Raw genomic sequence first — 24536 nt, forward strand, 5'->3', positions numbered from 1 at the left:
ATTCTGGATGAGCAGGTTTTTCCCGAGACAATTTTAATTTCATGATTATCTAATACTGGCTTATAAAAGGGTATTGGTTCACCTTTGGTTTGGCTTCCCGCCTTGGATTTATTTTTCTTGACCATAAAAGAATACCCCAATCAGGATGTATGAGGAGGTGTTTGTCATAAGGCCTGTTCCAAGAGGGTGTGGAGGGAGGGAAACCTGGACTGCAGCTGTATTAGCACTCGAACATCTACATTTATGGTAGGTACAAAACTGTACTATGTTCATCGTGCATACAGCTGCAGTCATAAGAGATGGGTAGAATCCCAAAGCTAAAACAGGGGTGGCAGGCACTAAGTGGAACTAGGAGGAGCAAGGATGCCCTGCAAGACTGCTGTGGCAAAGCCCGCTCTAGATTTAGAGTATAGTGGAAGTTGATAGTGCTTGGAGAAAGTGTGTACAGAACTCCAAGTAGCTGCTTCCAAGATATCCTTGGTAGGAACCCCCCTGAGGAAAGCTGCAGAGATAGCTGTGGCCCTTGTGGAGTGAGATCTGATGCTTGCAGGTACAGGTTTTCCATGAAATGAGTAACAAAGGCGTATGCAGTGGGCTATCCATTTTGAGATTGTCTGTTTGGAAATAGCCTTTCCTTGAGCACCTGTAGCATAGGACACAAAGAGTTGCTCTGATTTTCTGAATGGCTTTGTCCTGTCCAAATAATAACGAAGTTGCCTGTGAATGTCCAAGGAATGTAGTAGTTTTTCCCATTTGTTTTGTGGGTTAGGATAAAAGGTAGGTAAGTGGATAGTCTGATTCAAGGCTACACTGGGATACTACCTTTGGCATAAAGGAAGGGTTGGTTCGTAAGGAAACTCTGTCCTGATGGAAAATGATGAAAGGTTGCACAGCCATGAGGGCTTGTAGTTCCGAAACCCTGCGTACTGAGGTGATAGCCAGAAGGAAGGCTGTTTTCCATGACAAATATTGCAGTTCTGTTGAAGCAGCTGGCTCAAATGGAGGCAGGGTCAGTTTTTCTAAAATGAAGTTGAGGTCCCAAGCAGGTACTGGTGGTTTCCTTGGGGGTTTTATATTCTTAGCCCCTCTGAGGAACTGTCTTAAGAGAGGATGAGAGAATAAAGGAGGATCAGTGTTGTATTTTGCAGAAATGGCTGAAGCATGGATCTTGATGGAGGAGAAGGAAAGTCCACTGTTTAACATCTCAGCTAGGTACTGCAATATTTGAGGTAAATTTAGTACCCAAGGATTCTGGCCCTTTTTCTGATTCCAGGCACAAAACCATTTCTATTTGGCGGAGTAGGCTTTTCTAGTAGAAGGTCTTCTGGCCTCCAAGATGACATCCTGCACTTCCTTGGAGAGGAGAGTCTGTTGGGAAATCAAGGAATCCTCCATGCGGCTAGATTGAGGGTTTTCAGTTGACTGTGAAGAGTTTTGAAACTGTGCTGGGTCAACAGAAGAGGCAATAGAGGCAGGGTCCATGGTGGGGAATGCGTCAGGCTCTTCAGGAGTGGATACCAGTGTTGTCTTGGCCAGTCTGGAGCAATGAGAATCATCTTTGGCCTCTCTGCTCTGACTTTTAATAGAACTTTGGGCAGCAGAGGAAGAGGTGGAAAGGCACAGACTGTCAATGTTGTCCAATTGAAAGAGAGTGCGTCCACTTTCCAGGCCTGTGGATGATAGGTCCTTGAGCAAATTTTTTTCAGTTGGTAATTTTCGTTTGTAGCAAAGAGATCTATGTCTGGCCGTCCCCATGCCTGAATTATCTTTGCGAAAACTTGAGGATGCAACTTCCATTCGTGTGGATCTGTCATAATTCTGCTTAGGTTGTCTGCCAGCGTGTTTTCCTTCCCTGGTAGGAATTGTGCTTGAAGTTGGATTTGCAATTCCAGAGCCGTGTTCTAAAGGGACATGGCTAGTCTGCACAGGGGGTATGAATGAGTTCCTCCCTGTTTATGTACCACATCCCTGTGGTGTTGTCTGTCCTTATTAATAGCTGGCCTGGATGCAGTAGGTCTTTGAAGGCCATAATAGCATTTTGTACTGCTAGCATTTCCTTTTGATTGATGTGTAGGTGCTTCTCCTTTTGGGATCATTTGCCCTGAATGCACTGATCTATCATGTGCACCCCCCAGACGTAGTCCGAGGCATCTGTTGTGATGATTTGATTTGCGTGAGGCATGCAGAAGGGGAGACCTGTGTTTCTTTGGCATGCTTGAGCCCACCACAGAAATTCCTTTTGAAGACATGGAATGAGTGGTATAACTGTTTCCAAACTGTGGCTGTGTTGAGACCATAAGATTTTTAGGTACCATTGAAGTTTCCTCATATGCAGCTTTGCACATGGGATCAGAAGGATGCAAGATGCCATGAATCCCAGAGCCTGCAGGATTTTCCTTGCTGTCAGCCTGGTGAAGGCTGCCATTTTTCTGAAGTATTGAGATAGTTGCCCTTGCTTCTCTGGCGTGAGGTAGGCCATCTGGGTGTTTGTATCCAAGCTGGCACCCAGGAAAATTATTGTATGATTACTAGTTTTGATTTCTTTTTGTTGACTGTGTATCCCAGAAAGTTCAACAACTTTATTACAAACGCCAGGTGTTTCAGAAGTATGTGCTTGCTGTCCGCTTGGATCAGGCAGTCGTCCAGATATGGGTATATTTGTATCCCTTGAAGTCTGCAGAAGGCAATTACTGATGCCAGGCATTTCGTAAACACTCTGGGCACAGTAGATAAGCCAAAGGGCAATGCAAGAATTGATAATGGGTTGAACCTGCAAGAAATCTGAGGTATCTTCTGCAATCTTGTCTGATAGGGACATGCAGGTATGCCTCCTTGAGTTCCAATGTTACCAGCCAAGACTCCTTGCCCAGCATGGGAAGAAGCTGCTGTAATGTGAGCATCTTGAATTTTGGTACGAGTAAATATGTGTTTAGGATGGATAGGTCCAGAATAGGTCTCCAATCTTTGTCCTTCCTTGGTACCTGGAATAATCTGGAATAAAAAACTTGACCTTGTTCTTTTGCAGGTACCTCTTGAATAGCTTTCATGTCCATGAGGGTTGAAATTTGTTTTTGTGCCTCTACCCTTTGATTTTGTGGCAGGTTTGGCATGCCTCTCATTTTTGGAAGGGTGTGAAAGTGGAATCTGTAGCCTCTGTCTATAATATCCGGGATCCATTTGTCTTTTGTCACAATATGCCAATTTTTTGAAAATAAAGCCAGTTTTCCACCTAAAGGTGCTGCCATTAAAGCTTTGCTTGGCATGCAGAGGGGAAGGTCATTGTGTCTACTTTCTGAATGACTGTGATCTATCTTCTCCACCTCTTGGTGTAGGTGCTTGCCATTGTCTGCCTCTAAATGATCCTTGAGATTGCCCTCTACCCCTCAGGCGCCTGTATCTACCTCTTTGAGGTCTGTCCGTGGCTGGAAAGGACCAATTTTTTGAAGGCCAGTTTCTGCTGAAACGTGGAGGTTGTACCTGTAGGAAATCTTTCACTGTTTGCATTGATCTTGCCTTTTCCTCCATTTTCTTTAGTACCTCCTCAGCTTTAACACCAAACAATACATCTTTTTGAAGAGGTGCATCTAGTAATTTATTTATTTTATTTTATTTTACATTTGTTGACCGGGCTAGTCTAGCTGGATACATGTCCATTTTCAGTAGAGGCCCGAGGAGTTAAGCTCCAGAGTTTAAGAAGAAGAACATTTGCGATATTAAAAGAAAGTAAGGGTAACAATATGCAAAGAGTACACACAAATTGAGCCAAAAAATTACAAGCAGGGTTATACAGTTAACATCATTAAAAAAAAAAAATTTACATTTTAAAAATATATAATTTTTTTTTTTTTTTTTTTTTTTTTTTTTTAGCTTTGACATAATCTGGTAAGGTTTGCTCTTTGAGCCAAGCATGTCTACGTATGACAGACCCTGTAACAGCAGCTCTACATGAGGCCTCTAAAGCATCAAAACCACATTGTAAGGTATGTTTACCCACTTGCTCTGCACTATGCAACAAATCCTGCAACTCCTTTACATCTGGTTGCTCAGGATGTGTCATTTTGCTTTTCAACTGAGGTAACAAAAACTGTTGATACTTTAACATATGGAACTGACAGTTTAATGCCCTCATGGTTAAAGTGGCCGAGGTGTATACCTTTTTCCCCACCTTTCTAAAGCTCTGGAATCTCTCTCCAAGGTAATGGGTTTTGGCAGTAGAGGCCTTAAACCACATATGTTAAGAATAAGATCTCTAACTTACTCTCTAATGTTACTGTGTGATTGAACCATAATTATGAACACTGCGATTCAAAAACAAAGCAAGTGATAATGATAAAATTATTTCTAAATGTCACCTAGGACTATGGAAACCACTCCAGCACTAAGGAAAACTAATGAATGCAAAGACATCTAAATCAATGACATTAATTTAGCAGAATGAACAATTTGTCAGCACATAATTTTGAGGCAAAGGATTGCTATTCTTTATACTGTAACTTTTGTCTCTCCATATTGGACATAATACAGCACATGTTACCGTTGACCTGTTTTGCATTGTTAACAACTTAATCCACCTTTTACTGTAAAGTAATTTTTCCACAATTTAAAAATAAATCGTATGTAAACTTAACAATAACACAAGTTAATTTAGAGAAGTCAGTAGTTAATCACTAACTGTAGCATACGCTGTGCATTTTAGTTAATCCACAATTTTGTTTACATTACTCATTTTTTGTGCTATTTCTCAGGTCAATGGCTGTGAAGGGTCACGGGACAATATAATTATCAAATATAAACGCAAACTATGCCCCACATACCTACACCACTGATTTTTGATCATCTTAATAAACAGCCAAAACCTCAGTCTAGTTTTGGTCAATATCCGCCAGCTGGCTGCTGGGCAACAACTTAACACCACAGATCAACTGCCAGTAAAACACACTGCCACCAGTTCTGGCATCATATGACAGTAAAGGAATTCTACGAATAACTAGTATACCATGTGCGGATTTTGCATGCCCATGTAAATGGACATTTTTCACTACTTTACCGTTTCCCTTCCATTCTCCACCTACATAGATTTATCATGTAATAAGCCTCGTCTCACTGTACATTACTATGGTATAGACAGCCTAGTAAATTCATAGAAAAGGTCGAGAGTCTTCTGAAAAAGTCAGCATTTTTACCATAAATGCCACTACAATACATGCCATAGGTGGCAGTTCTACAGAAATATAATCCTGACTTGTCAAATCTAAATCTACTGGTGAAGCCCAATGGATCAAATGCATAAGCCAGGAGAGAGAGAATCCCTGCATAATAGATAAAACTGCCATTAAACTATGTATAAAGCTAAAAAATGAAACACTTTAGTACAAAATTTGTTAAGTGATGTTATACTGTTAAGTATATGTAAACCCATTGTTTTCAAATTTCTGCCGTCAATAAATGAAAGTTATATACTTACCATAATGATAGATATGTGCTATCTGCTTCAATCCCTCTTCAATGAATAAGTTGAGTGGATGGTCTCAAAAGACCTTCAGGATACGTACTACTATATAAAGACGGACAGACACTCTGGAAGGTATCTTTGCTTCTAGGTGGGAGCCAGTCACTTCCATTTTAAAGAGCACTGCCTTTTCATCTCACCACAGCCCCCCCAGCTGCTCACCAAGTGTATGGCAGTGGTTGCAGCTCATCCCTTGCTGCTGGGATTCTGAGTGCTGTCATACTTTGGAAAAAGTAAATGAGATACTAGGCTAAGTATTGCATACATTTTGTTAGTATCTCCACCATCAAGACACACTTGATCCTTACTGGGGACATCACTCTCCCCAAAGGGGGAGTGACATCCCCATATATTATCACATTAACAACAACATCCTAAGCATGCAATCAGTAGTGAGAGATTTGGGCACCCAGATTGATAGCACCCTGACTTTAGAACACCATGTTGCTTCTGTTGTACAGAAAGCTTTCTACATGGCCCACCTCATAAGTAAGGGCATCTCATCCAGGGACAAGTAGGTCATAACATCCCTGTATTCCTCCGTTATAAGGCCAATTGAGTATAACGCCCCTTTCTGCATGTACCTCACAAAACACATGCAGCAGCTGGAGAGACCACAGAGGTTCCTCACCAGGAGAATCCAGGGCCTCAAACATCTACCCTACACAGATAGGCTAAAAGCCCTGTCCCTCTACTCAGTTTCATACTAGACTCCTCAGAGGTGACCTCTGTCTGGCATACAAACCAATCTCAGACCCCGCCTCCATGGCACTGTCGCATATCCGCAAATCAAGCTCCACTCAATTAACCCGCACACATGATCTCAACCTGGTCTGTGACATCAGTAGGACTTGTTGGCAGGACAGATTTCTGTCCCAGAGACTCCTCCATCTGTGGAACAGATGCCCTCTCCACATCAAATAAAGTACCTCATTATCCCTTTTTTAAGCACAACCTGGATAACTGGATGGGAAACAGAAAATACACCCCTGGGATTCCACCTGTGTCCCTGATGGACAGGGGCTTTGAGTGCTGACTTGTCTAAACAAGGGCTAAACTCTTTTCTAGGCTTATAAGGGCATCAGGGCCAATAACTTCCTATGATCCTATGATTGATCAGACACTAAGAAAAATGTCAATATTTTGTCTCCATCTATCATCACATCATTGATATGATGCTAAGAAAGTCTTCACTTTAAAGCTTCCCTGCCAGAGTCATACTCCAGTTCTCATTTTCTTTCCTCATGCATTTTTTTTCTCTTTGAAAGAACCTCTGCATTCCCACTGTGCATAGCTGACTTGGGAAATGTGCATTATTTACCACCTACATTTGCAATACTTATCAAATATAAAAATGGTGGACCCAGCATCATGCAGCTTCAAACACAGTATAATACTGTATCACAAACAGAATTTATTTTTACATCTTTAACTAAGCCCCTCTTCTAAAGAATTTATTTTTGCATCTTTAACCTGTACCTGTTCTAACAGCCTGTAATTTTTCATCATTTTATTAATGCCCTTACAGAATAAAGCATGCTTTAATTTTCTTTAGCTTTATTCCTGACTGCTAACAAACATTTCAACATGTGTGTGTGTGTGTGTGTGTGTGTGTGTGTGTGTATGCATGTGTACGCGTGTGTGTGTGTGTGTGTGTGTGTGTGTGTGTGTGTGTGTGTGTGTGTGTGTGTGTGTGTATACATATCTATTTATATGTATATGCATTGCATCACTATTCTACCACTTAGTATAATTCTGCTTTCTTTTTGATCAAGCCTAGCAAAAGCTTGTCTAGTAAATTTATCTGGGTAACAAAATCTACTCAAGCACACAGTATGTTGTTATACAAGCTACTGCACAATTTGTACAAATTATCTCATGTTAGTAAAACAGATCTGCCAAGTATGCCGCCTAATCAGAGGCCACACAGCTGCCACCTTAGATGCATTAGTATGTGCTTAATCACATTACCAACAGTTTGGTGAAGTCCAATATTTTCCCATTCAGATCCACATCAGACCTCTCCGCTATTTTTCTTTCACCTAATCATGTGCAACAACCTGAGACTTATAATATGTATCTAACAGTTGGCGGCTCTGAAGGCAAGTACAGTTCTATATACACTTTCTTCTCAAAACAGTCATGCCATCTACTATGTAACCAAAGACACCAGTGATGGATGTGATGGATGTGCCACTGGATTTTTGTAAAGGCATTTTTGGGATTCCTAGATACCAAAAACTTAAAACTTTGCACAGATGACTGGAGTATTAACCACATATAAGTTTTGACCAAGTGCTGGGAGTGATAAGGTCATCACTTAACTGGTGCATACTTCAAGTTAAAGTAGTTCTTGGTTGTTTTATTGTAAACAGCATGACTCCTTATTGCAATATAGATTACTTGTTTTACACTTAAAATGAGAATTTTATTTTTTCCTTGTATTGTTTTCATTTTTTTACTTCTTTTGTGTCCTTGATAGTAATTGTTGCTCAAAGGGAACGTACTAGTCATTGTATGGTACAATAAGTGGGGTGGGTAGGATGCATTATTCATTGTTGAAAGAAGCAATGGCACTAAAGTGTAAAATAGGACTGATGTTTTAAGTGTAAAACATGCATCGATCCTTAATTGGATTTCACTGGGTGGGTTGGGATCACATGACAATGTATTCATCTATTTAAAATGTTTTAAGATAGGTTTTACTTGCATCTGAAGAAGTCTTTGTATTTAACAAGACGAAAAGCGTTTCATGTTTATCATGTATTTTTTTAGTAAAAGCTTACAGAGTGAATTTACTTTGTCCTCTGCCTTTTGTTTGCCATTCTTTGGTTTTTGGACTTTAGAGAAGTTTGTTTTGTTTGCCTATTTTATTACAGTCAGAGAGGCCATTACAGAAGCCTAGCCCAGTTTCCAGTTGCTTCAGGGTACTGTCTCACTAAGTGACTTGTTCACAGTCATACAACAGGTAAATGGAGGCTAATGGATTCAAACCCTGGATTGCAGGAAGCAGCACATTAACAGCTTACAGACTTAATCCTCTACACTAAATGTCAGACAATGTTCCACATGAGGGACTTTGGCTCATAATGAGACATGGCCAAATCCATTGGTATGGTGGCCTCTAAAAAAGGCTTCATAAGCAACCTCAAAAACCTGAGATGTCTAGGCTGCCGGCAGGGAAAGCACATCTCCATAAACTGTATTTCTGAGCAGAGAAGAAACACCAGACATCTTAGTAGCATCTGAGCAGAGGAGGAACATCAGACATCTTAGCAGCATTTTCACAGCCTCAGGCCACCTTAACCTTATGTTGCTTCTCCATGTGCTTCTTGGGAGGGGGTAAATTAAAAACTAAAAGAAGTGCAAGTAAAAGCCTCAAACGTCTCTTCTTGTTTAAAACACTTTGTGGGAAGCACCCCCTTTGGCTGAGTATTTTGGGTATAAAGCCCTGGGAATCACTACAGCTTTCACTGTGTTCAGGTCCTAGGCAGAAATCACACTAACTATTGAAATCTTTATGTGGAATTTGCCTATCACAAGAATACCTGCTTTCTTTCTTAGGAGTGGGCACAACGCATAATCAGTCATCAAACCACTCCTAAACTATGTAACAGGATAACTAAATGTAGCACAGAGAATTTCCCCAATGCATTGGTTATCTGGATTGAGCCCTGAAACAGGCTCAGTGATGCCTGACTACTATAGATGACGACAGATGCATTACAGCAGTTCATGGACAACAAACTGAAGCAAGAAAGATCTGAAATGGCATGGGTGGATGACAACTTTACAAGAGGAATAGGATGTTTACAGTGGACAGAAGTCTACCCATTCTTATGGGGGAAGTTAGCTGGACCAAATGTCAGGCCTGCTATGGCATAACTCTCGGTTGTAATTGCTAGTGCAACACTGACTTATACAAAGAAAAAGAACTATTAAAGTAAATTTAAAATGCCAAAAAAAAAACATTGTCACTGCATGTAACAAAGTATATTACTATAATGGTGAAAAATGCTTCACACCAAATTTGGCACTTTTAGACTCTAAATGGACTTGTTCCAGCAGTCTATTTTTTGTGTATTTTTCACATTCAAAAACACAGACTGCACACAAAGTTCATTCACTTAATACTTCTGATTTCCATTAAAATTTCACAAAAACATATAGTCTGGTCTGACAATTTCATGAATGCATTAACTTAATAATTTTATGGAACTCGGCCCACATTGTCCAGACAAGATTCAGTTATTTTCTGCAGAGTTCAAACTAATGTAACCTGCCCTACTGACAACTAGGTGACCATAGCAATGACAGGTATAATGTCTTTGACTCATTAATTGCCTGTAACTTATGGAAATTAGTTTTCCTGGTTCCAAAGATCGCATTTGGCACATTAGTTCACACTACTAGGGGTTAACTGCTAAATGATACTAGGTGAAGGTGCAGTCTATAATAGAACCAAAGGTTTTCAATCTCTGTGCCACACAAAGATGTAAAAGGAAAGCATATACAAACAGCATTTAAGACTAATCTTGCATTTGAATAAAATTCACTCATTTAAAGAAATTCCAACTAAAATGAACTGCAGTGGTGGTGCTGCCGTAGCGTTGTCACCTCACAATAAGATGTTGTCCTGTTCGATTCTCAGCTAAAGCGTCTTCTGTGTGGAGACATGCGTGAATGGGCGTACCTTCGTTGATAGTTGTGCGTCAGGGCTGGCAACTCGGCACGTAAAAATCTACTGCCAATCATTAGCGGGCCGGAGTTCCGCTGTGGCGACCCCTAACCGGGAAAGGCCGAAAGACACAACAACAACAAAAAAAGAAATTCCAACTAAGAATAAGTTTAACATTTTACTTATTGCACCTAAAAAGAGCATCTGTAAGAGATAAGGATCAAGCCATACCACTGTCCATTTTTCCAAAAGAGTCAGAAGTATGTGTGATACTCAAGAGTAATTAAACATAGCCGAGGAAAAAGAATGCAGAAAAAATAAAAGTTTAACTTACTGGTGTGTCAATAAGATTTAAAAGGTATGTTTTGCCTTCATGAGAATAAAACAGTGATGCTGTCTGAGCTTTAACAGTGATTCCTCGTTCCCGTTCCACTTGTAGCTTATCCAGTACTTGCTTGTTAGAGTGACTTTTATCAATTGCTCCTACAAGAAGAGGAAGCAGCAAAACAGATAGTTTATTCTTCCAGAAATAAATAATGTTATCTGCAGTGCAAACATGCTTTAATTCAGGTTGTTGGAAGAAAACGCCTAAATTAAAATTTACTTCTATTTCACTTTAGTTCATAAATGCTAGTTTCATTTGGTACAATGTATTCTAACATGAAAGAGAAGACTGTCTTACTTTATTACTTTGCTCTGCATGGAAAAAAGAAACAAACATATTCTAAGGGCATACAAACAGGCCCTGACCTATCCAGTCCATTGTGTCCATTCTCCTAATTACTTACTACTGATCTACACTTACAATGGTCAAACACCCTCTTGCCCTCCATTATAAGCAACTTCTGCCTACTTCATGCACACTTGAAAATGCCTATACATCATGCACATGCATACTTGAAAATGCCTATACATCATGCACATGCATACTTGAAAATGCCTATACATCATGCACATGCATACTTGAAAATGCCTATACATCATGCACATGCATACTTGAAAATGCCTATGCATCATGCACATGCATACTTGAAAATGCCTATGCATCATGCACATGCATACTTGAAAATGCCTATGCATCATGCATACTTGAAAATGCCTATGCATCATGCACATGCATACTTGAAAATGCCTATGCATCATGCACATGCATACTTGAAAATGCCTATGCATCATGCACATGCATACTTGAAAATGCCTATGCATCATGCACATGCATACTTGAAAATGCCTATGCATCATGCATACTTGAAAATGCCTATGCATCATGCACATGCATACTTGAAAATGCCTATACATCATGCACATGCATACTTGAAAATGCCTATACATCATGCACATGCATACTTGAAAATGCCTATACATCATGCACATGCATACTTGAAAATGCCTATGCATCATGCACATGCATACTTGAAAATGCCTATGCATCATGCACATGCATACTTGAAAATGCCTATGCATCATGCACATGCATACTTGAAAATGCCTATGCATCATGCACATGCATACTTGAAAATGCCTATGCATCATGCACATGCATACTTGAAAATGCCTATGCATCATGCACATGCATACTTGAAAATGCCTATACGTGCAATGGCACCTAAACATTTACTGCATCATCCCATTATTTTCTTCTTCAACAAAATAACTTCCTCACAACGTCTCTAAACTATGCCTCCTATCTATCCATCAGTACTGAACAACTCCCAAAGCTTTGTTTTGGGGATTCAGGAAGGGGTCGGTTATTCTACTGTTTTAGAAACGAAGTCCGGACACCCTCTTTATGAAGAAGCTACCTTACATGAACTAGGTTAGATCACCACATCTGTTCTGGGGTCCTACACAACTCAGTACTTGACATCACTGCACAAAACAAGGTACAGGACAACTTCACAGAGTACTAAACAGATGGTTTACACACTAACCTGGTTAACACTTTTCTGTTCAGGGTCCACCAGATCTTAACATCACTTAACCCCAACAATTACATGATTGTCTCATCAAACAGATCTCATTCCTCAACTACCCAAGTGCTTTGTTAGTTCCACTTCTGTCATTCTATTTCCACTCAGAATGAACAACCAACATGTTATTGACCCAACTACAGCCAAGATGCAAAGCAATCAGGTATCTGACTTTAAAAACATGAGTTTCAATAAGCAAGAATTTGCTCATTCCAAAAACTGTACATGCCTTTTATGGATGTGTAAATGGCTCCCAACATAATAGAAAAATACAGCAAATAAACTTGAGTAAGGTATGCAAGCTCATTACAAGGTCTGAATTAAACAACTTCAATGCTTGAACCTCACAAAGGCTGCTTGTCTCCTAATATGTAAAACAGCAACTATGCTACTATCCATTGTTAGATCAAGCTTAGAAACGATGAACATTTGATCTACCTTAGTTCATAAACCAGCAACAGCCCTCACAATAACATGGTACCTTAGTATTCAAACAAGCCAGCATTTCATCTATAAGCTGAGTTGAGACAGTCTTCTTTAAAACTGTACTGGTACCTGAAACTCTATCACACTTGAGCTGTGGAATATCCTGAAGTTCTGCAACTTAAAAATAAACCTGCTGCAGTACTTTGTAACTGTAGCTATATACAGAGGTCATAAGAACTGTAGATAAAGAAGCTTTCGAATAATAACTAGCCCCTTGGTAACTGAATATTTACCTTTATTTGAACGCCATGACTCTGCACACTCTTTACCAAACTTATTACTATTACTGATACATTTACTTCTAGACATGGATGGCACCCAGTTAATAGGTTGCCATTTACACTCCCCCTCCAACCTAAGCATTCATGGCTTAGAAAGAACAGTGTCTGCTTATATGAGCTTGAGCTATCACAAATATAGTCACACTATGCCCAGTCATAGATAGAGTGGCTACAGCTGATATACACATTCTAGCAGTACTACAGAATAATGTGTAATCTTCGTATTGTTGATACCAGCAGTAAAGAAATACAAATAACATCAAAATGGAGGATTATGACTGGGTCTCTGATTACAACCAGGATGTCATGTGTTTGAGATATGGATGTCAAAAAATTCACCACTGACAGCAAAATACCTGATCATAATTCTTTGTAGAGTATGAAGCTTTATATGCTCTAACACTACAAAAGTTAAAAAAAAAAAAAAAAAAAAAAAAAAAGTGTAGCAGCAGCATTTGCAGCTTAGAATGCCACAATACACTAACAACTGCAGCACACAGAATGGCCACCCAAGAAGACCATCAGGAATCCAGAAAACACTTCATTCAGACTAAAAATGCCCAAGTTAGGCATTTAAATTGGTTTAATGGCTTCCCAATACTTTTCTGCTGTGGCCGATGAGCACATTTAAAAGTGATATTAGTGTGCAATGTCACCGAAGGAATGTTTAACGCTTCTTAAAGCACCATTTTAAATAATATAGAACTTTATCTTTTCGACTCAATCAAGAATGACACTTCAGGATGTGCAAAGGACTTGTTTATTCCATAAGCAGCAATGGAATATTGCCTGCTATAATCTTCAGAACCAGTCACACACAACAAAGAGAAAACTCTTGATATATATACTTTTTTTTTCAGTCACATGCATGCAGAACTTTGACATTACATTACTTTAACCAAATCAGTGTAATTTAAAATAATTTTAATCCTCATGATTCTCGAATATGCATTTTAAAACATGAGCCACCATTGTTAATATTTATGGTCCTTCAGCCTTGTAAAATTCAGTACCAGTCCACACTATTTCTAAGAAAGCCTTGCAAAGACTTATCCCCCTACCTGAGAAGGCCAGAGCACAACTGTTGATTAGTCTGGATTCCACAGATACCTGCCACAGTTCATTAACTTTTTTAAACTAGACTTTCCAACACAACATAACATCCCTTAACTCCTTCAGCACTTACTTTACCTTCAACTATTTCTCAGAACACTATAGGTTGCTTATACAGAGAATGCAACTGTAAGGCACTGAAAATAAAAGGCTATTACTAAAATCATAAGAAAATACATCTTGTATAATTGTGCAACTGTTTTGGGTGGTGCAGCGGTTAGCGTTGCCACCTCACAGCAAGAGGTTCTCTGGTTCGATTCTTGGCTGGGGTGCCTTCTGTGCGGGGTCTGCATGTCCTCTCTGTGGTCGTGTGGGTTTCCTCCAGGTACTCTGGTTTCCTCCCAAATCCCAAAGACATGCAGGAGGTAGATTGGACACACTAAATTGGCCCTAGGTGTGAGTGTGTGTGTGTGTGTGTGTGTGTGTGTGTGTGTGTGTGTGTGTGCCTCCTGTGGAAGGTTGGGTGCCGGGCTGGCAACTCGACACCGTAAAAACTCCACTGATAATCATGAGCAGACAAATGATCCGCTGTGGCGACCCCTAACCGGGAAAAGCTGAAAGAAAAAGAAGATTTTATTTTACATTTGTTGAACGGGAGAGTCCAACTGGATTACAAGTCCATTTTCAGTGGAGGCCCGGGGAGAAAAGCTCCAAGAGAACAATTTTTTACAAAACATAGTTTTAAGAACAGACTTTTGGCATACAATTTCCATAGAAGAGAGTCTGACATACATATTAAATAAGATAGGATACATTCGTTCTCTACAATATAATATTACATTTTTAGAAGATATTCCTAAGTTTAGGATTCCTGTGATAGATTTACTATCAGAGTAAAAGCAGAGAGACATAGAATAAGGCTCCTAGAGAGCAGATGATGCTCGCTATAGTTGAGAAGGATAACAAATTGATTTACTATACATTTTCGCATGGTTTTAGTTGAGAAGGATACCAAATTGATTTACAATATGTCTTCTCCTGGTTTTAGTTGCTTATGGACAGCACAACATTGCTGGGGTAGTTTTCCCTTAACTCCTGAAGAGATGGGATGAGCAGTAGATTAACAGTCCTAAGTGGGTTCAGTACTATCATTGGTTGGCTTAGCAGACTTACTTAAGTTAGGTGAAGTGTTCTAATGAGACATTAGCCAGGGAGGATACAGGTGCACAATCGATTATTCAAAATTTGAGTTTTAACAAGTTTCTTGAACTGTGATAGGGATTTGTTGTCAGTTACGTGAGCTGGAAGGGAGTTCCAGGTTTTTGCTATACAGTGGCTGTAGACAGACTTACCAGCTTCATTGTTATATTTGGTTACTTTGAGGAGGTTTTGTATGCTAGACCTCAAGGGCATGGTGGCTGTATAGGGTTGCAAAAGATTTTGTAGGGCTGGGGTGTTTTCAGAGATGTATTATTTTGTGGGCTAGTGATAGTTGATTGAGTTGAAGTAGTAGTGGGAGTTCTAGCCAATTGAGTTTTTTTAGGCAGTCACAGTGATGTGTTCTTGATGGGAGAGGTTGTAGCGAATTTGGCTATCTTATTATAACAACTATCAAGTTTGTTTAGGTCGGATTTGCGGAGATTTGCAAGCACAGGGGAGGCATAAAGTAGGGTGGATAGTAGGCAAGTCCTCGCTATTGTAGTTTTGGAGTGGTCAGTGAGGAATTTTTTATTGCGATACAGTAGGCCAAGTTTTTTATGTACTTTTTTATGGTTATAGAAATATGTAGGTCAAATCTAAGGTGATTATCTATTTCAACCCCTAAGAGTTTGGTATGATATGTGGGGGTGATTGTGGTCTTATTAAAGGAGGTGATGAAGAAAGAATCAGTGGGAGGTGTGGCTCTGTGGGAGCTAAAGAGTACTAGCTTTGTTTTACTTGGGTTCAGAATGAGCCTTTGGTTTGTAATCCAAGTTTCTGCTAGGGAAAAGCATTCTTGTGTTAGGGAGTGAAGGATGTCAATTGATTTGAGTGCGCATATTATGGAGGTATAATCTGCATATTGCACTATTGAGGCTTTAGGAATACTGTTTGGGAGCTGATTGGTGAAGAGGGTAAAAAGAAGTGGCCCCAGGATGGAGCCTTGGGGTACTCCTAGGGAGACTGATAGGGAGGGGAAAGAGTTGGTTTTGCCACATAACAGCTTGTTTCCTTCCCTCTAGGTAGTTTTTGAACCAGGAGATGGCAGGGGTGGTAAGGTTTAGAGTTGCTAGTGAAAGGAGTTTATTGTGGTTAACCATATCGAATGCTTTGGACAAGTCAAGGAAGGTGGCAGATACAAGGAGTCCATTGTTTCTGTGAGTATTGACAATGTTGGTGAATTCTGTTAGTGTGGTGGTGGTGCTATGGAAGGGTCTAAAGCTATGTTGTTTTGTTGCTATTAGATTATTTTCTAGGAGATATTTCATTAGTTGCTTGTGTATTACCCTCTAACATTTTAGATAAAGGGTAGCATGGCTATAGGGCGGTAGTTATTTAGGTCCAGGGAGGTTCCCCTTTATGTAGAGGGATGATATGTGATATTTTCCTTAGCTTGGGTACTATACACAAGGAGATGGATCTGTTAATAAGGATGGAGACAAGATATGACATGGCTTCTGCAGTCAGGTGGAGGTATTCAGTGGGTAATTTATCCGCGGCTAGAGCCATTGGTTTGAGCTTGCGGAGTACATTTGCAATGGATTTGGTTGGTTCTGGGTGGAAGCTGGACTTGGGGCAATTGTTAGTTGGGGTGGGGGGTGGATTTGCAGGGGTGGGGATATTGTCATAGGGTTGGTTGTTTGCAAGGGTCTGGATGGTTTCTGTAAAGTATTTATTAAATTGAGTGGGGACGTGTTCTTGGTTATTATCTATTTTTGGGGTTGGGGTAGTTGTTTTACCTGGTTGTAGAATAGAGTTAACTGCTGCCCAAAATATTTGTGGGTTGTTCCTGCGCTTATCCTGTAACTTTTGGTAGTAAGATGTTTTGTCAGTTTTGGTGAGTTTTTTGGCTTTGTTACGTAGTTCAACGTATATTTGTTTGTTCAATTGGGATTTACTGTTGAGGTAGTTGGTTCAGGCCTTGTTTCTTTTTTTGAGGAGGGATTTTGTGTCTGGGGTTAACCAGTGGGCATATTTAGTTTTAATTCTTGTTGTTCTGGAGGGGGCATGATGGTTAAGGGTGTTTAAGAGGTAGTAATGAAATATAGTACAGCTTCATCAAGAGGTAGGTTTTTTAGGGGGGGTCCAATTGCACATTTTTAGGTCGTTTATAAAGTTGGAGCGGTTAAAGTGTTTTTTGTTTCTAAGTAGGCACATAGATATTTGGGTCAGTTGTGGTGATTTTGATCCGAGTAAGAATGTGGCTTGGTGGTCACTCAGGGTGTCTGGTAGACACCCTGCTAGGGATATCAGTGATGGGTAGGATAAGAGTATCCAATCTAGAGTGGACTGGTGTTTGGTTCTCTTGTCTGTCCTTGTGGGGGAAGTGATGAGTTGGGTTAGGCCATGTAGGTTAATATGGGAGAGTTGGTTATGACTGGAACAGTTTTGCCAGTCAGTATTAAGGTCTCCTAATACAATGCTTTCCTGGGGGTGGGAAGTTAGATATCTATTCTAGGAGTTTTTCTGTAATGGGGATACTGTTGCCAGGAGGGATGTAGCATCCTATGATGTAGATGTGTTTACTATCATTAAGTTTTAGTTTTGTTAGCGTGAGTTCAACTTTATCAAGGTCTGGGGTTGTTATGTCTACTTTCTCAAGGATGAGATTTATACATTATAGCAACCTCCCCCCCTTTTTAACCTATTCTATCACTACGAATTATATTGTAACCTGGTGGAGTGATTTCATTGTTGTGGTTGGCTGGTTTAAGCCAAGTCTCTGTTAGTATGACTATCTCAGGTTGATAAAAGGAGAGTAGTGCATGAAGGTCATGGACTTTGTTTGGTATACTTCTGACATTTAAATTTAAAATGAAGAGTGTGGATTTGTCTCAGTGGAGTAGGGTATCATTCAGGTTGAGGGTTGGTGCTCCTAGATTTTGTGGGCCTGGGTTTGGATGTACATCACCGCAGCTAATGAGCTGTTTTCCTTTAACATAAACATATCATAAACATTTTATTTGTGAAGAAATTACAAGTTATTATGTACAGTGTATGTAAAAAGTGTACACACCCCTGTTAAAATGCCAGGTTTTTGTGATATAAAAAAATGAGTCCACAACAAATCATTTCAAAACTTTTCCCACCTTTAATGTGACCTATAACCTGTACAATTCAATTGAAAAACAAACATATCTGTTAGGGGAAAAATATAAAAAAATAAAAAACATACAATAAGTTGGTTGTATAAATGTGCACACCCTTAAACTAATACTTTGTTGAAGCACCTTTTGATTTAAATACAGCATTCAGTCTTCTTGGGTACACACCTGCCATCAATTAAAGAGACTATGATTAACCACAAATAAAGTTCAGGTGTCCTAGCAGGATTTCCTGCTAGCAAAAGCCATGGTTCGCACAGAGTTTACAAATCATCAAAGGGATCTCACTGTTAAAAGGTATCAGTCGGGAGAAGGGTACAAAAAATGTCCACAGCATTGGATATACCAAGGAACACAGGGAAGACAGTCATCAAAAAGTGGAGAAAATACGGGACAACAGTGACATTGCAAAGAACTGGTCGTCCCTCCAAAACGGATAAAAGGACAAGTCAGGGAGGCTGCCAAGAGACATACAGCAACACTGAAGGAGCTGCAGGAATTTCTGGCAAGTACTGGTTGTGTACTACATGTGACAACAATCTGCCGTATTCTCCATATGTCTGAACTAATGGGTAGGGTTGCAAGACAAAAGCCTTTTCTTACGCAGAAAAACATCCAGGCCCGACTAAAATTTGCAAAACAATACATCAAGTCTCATGTGGGAAAATGTGTTATGGTCTGATGAGACCATGGTTGAATATTTTGGCCACAATTCCAAAAGGTACGTTTGGCACAAAAACAACACTTCGCATCACCAAAAGAACACCATCTCAACGGTAAAGCATGGTGGTGGCAGTATCATGCTTTGGGGTTGCTTTTCTTCAGCTGGAACTGGGGCTTTCATCAAGATGGAGGGAATTATGAACAGTTCCAAATACCAGTCACTTTCTGCCCAAAACCTTCAGGCGTCTGCTGGAAAGCTGAAGATGAAGTTCACCTTTCAACATGACAATGACTCCAAGCATACATCTAAATCAACAAAAGAATGGCTTCACCATATGAAGATGAAAGTTTTGGAATGGCTCAGCCAGAGCCCAGACCTAAATCCAATAGAAAGTCTGTGGGGTGACCTGAAGAGGGCTGTGCACAAGAGATGCCCTCACAATCTGACAGACTTGGAGTGCTTTTGCAAGGAAGAGTGGGCAAATATTGCCAATTCAAGATGTGCCATGTTGATAGACTCCTACCCAAGAAGAATGTAATTAAATCAAAAAGTGCTTCAACACACTATTAGTTTACGGGTGTGCACACTTATGCAACCAGCTTATTGTACGTTTTTTATTTTTTATATTTTTTCCGCTAACAGGTTTGTTTTTCAATTGAATTGCACAGGTTATAGGTCACATTAAAGGTGGGAAAAGTTTTGAAATGATTTACTATGGTCTCTTTTTTATATCATAAAAACCTGGAATTTTAATAGGGGTGTGTACACTTTTTACATGCACTGTATTTACTTAAGCATAAACATGAGACATAATATTTTTTCACAACAGCCTCACCCATTTGACACAAAGTGTCATAAAACAACTCCTTCTTCTTCTCCTTTTGGCTGCTCCCGTTAGGGGTTGCCACATCAGATCACTAGTCCACAGAACAAGTGGAAATGTCACAAAATACAGTTATATTTTAATTCTTCTTACTTTGATAAACTATAGCTCAGCAGCATAACATTCATCATCTACAGTGATTTGATTCTCGTTTACTTTAAGTTCATTATCAGATACTTTTATGAGTGGCATTGGACGTGCAGGTGAGGTCAAGCATTTTATAATCTTAACCTTTGGGATGACACCTTGTAATTTATTGGTTCCTAAGTTACCAAATGCATCGCCCAACCATCCAAAAAGTTTCCACTGCTTAGCTGTACTATCCAGATCTTTGGCCCTTTGCTCCATGAAATTGGTCAACTTTTTTTGTTCATCATGATGGTCGCTAATATAGAAACAACTACTTCCTATGAGGGCACGTGCCCCCCCCACCCCCACCAGCTAGCATTATGTCAAGTGCCAGCTGATTTTGTAGTACCCCAGTTCTAATTTCAGTCATTTCTCAATTTGCCATCCTGATGTGATGTGAAATATGATTTCTTACCTCCTGAAGAAAAAGCATGGTGATTTCGAGTACTGTTCTTTGTACTCCATACACAGGAACAAAAGCTGAATATACTTGTTCTGCCCAGTGAATTACCAGTTTATTTCTCAGTCTGGCTGCTGGAGGTTTCTTAAAATATTTAATATCAGGGGTGATATAGCCCATGAAACAACATCCAGACCAGTTTGTAGGTAACCAGAGGTGGGCATAATCACCACAAATACAACATTCTATCATGCCCATGCCATGCCCCCAGTCATAGCTTTTTAGGTGTAAAGAATTCAACACACTTTCATGTCTAGTGTCATTACATCTGATGGTTCTCACTGGTACAGTTTCATTTCTGTAACGTGTCTCCATGATTTGTTATTGCAAGCTGAAGACAGGCAACTTTGAAATGTTAGTAACATTATGCCAAGTGAAGTTAGAGTCACAAAGTTCCCTTTCAAATGTCACTTGTGATGCAGGGATGGGAATCATGGGAATCCCTGCCTTAGAATGATGAGGTATATGGGAAAACACTCAACAGTTTGTCACATTTAAGTCCATGGCACATTGTTGAAGAACCAACAGGAAACTCGTCTCTTGACCAGTTTGCAAGAGGAAACATCAACAAAAACAAGACAGAAGTACCTGATGCCACTAGATTCACCATGGACTGTAGTCTGAGTCGATTTTCTTAATCCTTCACTAGGGCAGATGATTCATCCTTCATCCTTCACTAGGGCAGATGATTCATCCTTCATCTTTCAATCTTCCTTTGCTGACAAAGATGATTTGTCTAGGGTCTCCACATGATAGGCTTTTTACAATGTGATGAATGAATCAAGGTTAGTAAACCTGTGCAGCGTACTGCAATAAAAGTAGCGAGCCAAATTTGGAAAGGGCCTTTCCACTTCAGACACATGTGTTAAGACAGCTAACACTTCCCCCTCCGATTCTGATGGAATATCCAAATACACCCCCTTCTGGAATACGGTAAATAGTGCATCCAAGTTTGCATAACAGGTCTCTTCCCAGCAAGTTCACCAGTGCAGTTGTACTCAGCAGAAAAGAATGCCTTTCCTCAGTAGGTCCTAAAGAAATGGGTATAAGCTCTGAAACAGGATATGTAACAGTAGCATTTTTTACCCCAACTGCTTTTATTTTATGTTTTGATACTGGTTTCTGACTATCTGAAGTAACTTTTAATACAGACCTAGTGGGCTCCAGTGTCCACCAGGAAAGGAATTTCCTTTGAATTTATTGATACCTAAACATAGGGTCCCTATTGATCTACCAGCAGCACAGGATCATTATTTCTGTTCCATTACCCCGGCATAGTCAGAGTGGTGAATTCTGCCTCCTTCCAATGTGAGGAGGTGCTGGAGGAAATACAGTACTGCTATAATTCGACTGCCATTCAGTACAACTATCTTGGAGACTCTGTGTTCACTTGTGTGGGCATTCTCCTCTCCAATGTCCTGCCTCACCACAGCTGAAACAAGATCCATCTGATGGGACAGGAGGGGCACTGCCAGCTTAATGTTGCCAACCAACTGTACCTTGTTCCCCTCAACCAACACTCTTACTAAACCCCCTAGCAACTCCTCTTCACCTTCCCCTTGGGGCACCTAACTGCCTTATTTGCAAAGATAACAGTTTGTCCTCAGTATCCTTTCTCCGTTTTTCCTGATACACAGTACAGTGATTTGCAGCACTCAGTAAGGACTCCAAGTCCTTTCCCTGCCAGTCTATCAGCACTTGCTTTATTTGATTTTATACAGTGGATTTCAAACCCTGCACAAAAGCAGTTGCAATAGATGGCTTATCTTGTTCTTCTGGATCTGGTATTCCTGAATGTCAAGCAAACACTGCTTTGAGATGACTCAAACAATCTGCAGGGGCTTCCCTTTTATTTCGTTTACATGCTTGTGTCTAAAACTAATCTATATTAACTTGATACACTTCTGTAATTTTATTTAACAACCCTGTCCTTTTGTCTATAAGTACATTCCCTGTGAAAGTAAAATCTGTTATTCCAGCCTTTTCAAGTAACTGTTTTCTTATTTCATCTGAAGTAACTACCCAAAGCAGCTGGGATAAATCTGTCAAAGTAGGGTTGAAACATTCTACTATAGTTTTTAATTTCTCCTTAAACCTTAATGGATCTTCTCCAATACTTGGAAAACTTTTGAACATAGTATGCAAATCAGCAATGGTCTAAGGGCGATGAAAAAGCTCTCCATTATTAGCCCTCATCTTTGTGGTGCCAAAAGATTCTCTCCAGAGGCAATGGCCTCTTGTCCTACCCTGTCATGTGAGTACATGTGGTGAGTTACAGGTGTGGTAAATACTAGTGTTCCTATTAGAGAGGTAGAAATTTGTTGGAAATGACAGGAAGAAGAAACCTCACCAACTGTGGACGCTTGTTCTGAAGACGAGGGTTGAACAGATGAACTAGACTGAGATGTAACAATACTGTGTTGACATGACATCTACTGGACAGCTGACTGAAATGCAGGGGCCTGAGAAAGAGTGGAATCTTGCACAGGAGCTACTCATACCAGTGCATATTGGGGTGGGGGTATAGTAGGTGCTAGAGGATTATCATCCTCTTCTGAAGTCTCTGCTTTTTTGACCACCCCAGTTTCTTCCAAACCTGCCAAGACAGGAATAAAGGGATCCCATTTTACTAGTCTGTACTGCTTTCTTAACCTCTTTTATCTGCAGTAGCAACTTCTTATTAGTATCCCGTAACCCCCTTAATACTGATTCCTTTTCCCTTTTTGGTATACCAGGAATAAAATACTGCCCACTATTCCCCCACTTGTTTTGTTTTTTCTTCCAAAATACTCCACAAATTCCCTAATTTATCCCTGCCATAAGTTCCATTTAATGGAAATACTTCACAAGGGCATTTTTTGTGAGCTCAAACCATTCATTCAAATACCTACCACTTTCCTTCCCATAATTGTGATACATAAAATATGTTGGTGTTCCCTTTGCAAGGATTTGATGCTGCCTACTTAACTTTGTTCCCATTTCCCCTATTAAGACTTAACCTTGTAAATCCTGGATCCTGGTAACTGAGCAAAAATAACTACACCAATGCACACACCATTCAGGAAGGGAGGAATTCTGTCACTGCGCAATGACAGAGGAAAGGTTAAAATCAGCCTTTTCCCACAGCACCCCCTTGCTTCCGTCCCATCATGAGCTCAAAATTTACAACTCCAGAACTGCGATCAAGAAAACAAGGCAGCTAGGTACTGTATCCAGAACTGACTACTCTTTTGACCCTCTAAGTGTACTTTCACACATTCACACCTACATCTCAACATGCTATGAATCTGACCAATTAATGTAATGTACTGAATTTGATTTACCAGCAAACACCTATGTCCCAGTGTAATATGGGCTCGTAAATCCATTTTAACTTTTCCTCACTCACACATTTGACAACACACAATCTCTCGCATACCTCTTACATTTTGGTCTTCTCTCTTGAGGGTACTGACCTCGACACCAGGTGCCTCCTTGTGTTAATTTCTATTTATAGTATGCACATACACATTTAAAAAAATGTTACTTATTTCACGTGGGGTCCTCCCACTATTACTTTACATAAACCATGTCAAGCAAACTCAATCATTCAAGAAAAACAGTTATTCACTCATGCCACTCTTAACTACAATTATCAACAAAAACTGTTTCTCACACAAATCAGAACTACAATTATCTACAAAAACTGTTTCTCACACAAACCAGTTTTTCCCACCTAATTTATTCCATAAACAGAGTTAGGAGACCGCCTGCTACACTGTTTAGAATTAGTCTCAAAGGTTTACTATTGAAATCATGTAGTGCCATTTATCGAACGGCAAGTGGTTGAAAGGCACTTTTCAAGAAGTCACAATGCCGAACCAGACTACTGTGGATACACAATACCAAATGTGCAGTGTAATTCAGTAGTCTGAGTTTGGTATTGTGAGTGCAAATCGCAGTACAGCGAGGAACAGGGAAAATACCCATTTCCTCACTGTAGTGCAATCTCGGAGTTGGTTTATATAATTTGGGGGGGAGCAGGGCGGGTTTGCCCCCTGCAAAACAGTAAAAACTATGTGCCATTGACTTGACAGTCTAACGGTAAGTTTCACTGCATTGCTTGGGAGACTGACGTCA

General features: G+C 40.0%; 1 protein-coding gene across 1 annotated transcript in view; it reads right to left on the reverse strand.

Moving 5' to 3' along the window:
• GUF1 (GTP binding elongation factor GUF1) overlaps positions 1-24536 on the reverse strand; it is an 839924-nt gene that overhangs the window by 707976 nt on the left and 107412 nt on the right. The window contains exon 3 of the mRNA XM_044061397.1: positions 10522-10670. Coding sequence (XP_043917332.1) covers positions 10522-10670 — 149 coding nt within the window. The remainder of the gene's footprint in view (positions 1-10521; positions 10671-24536) is intronic.

The sequence above is a fragment of the Protopterus annectens genome, chromosome 2.part0 (assembly GCF_019279795.1).
Source record: "Protopterus annectens isolate FY-2018-M chromosome 2.part0, PAN1.0, whole genome shotgun sequence".
Classification (NCBI taxonomy): domain Eukaryota; kingdom Metazoa; phylum Chordata; order Ceratodontiformes; family Protopteridae; genus Protopterus; species Protopterus annectens.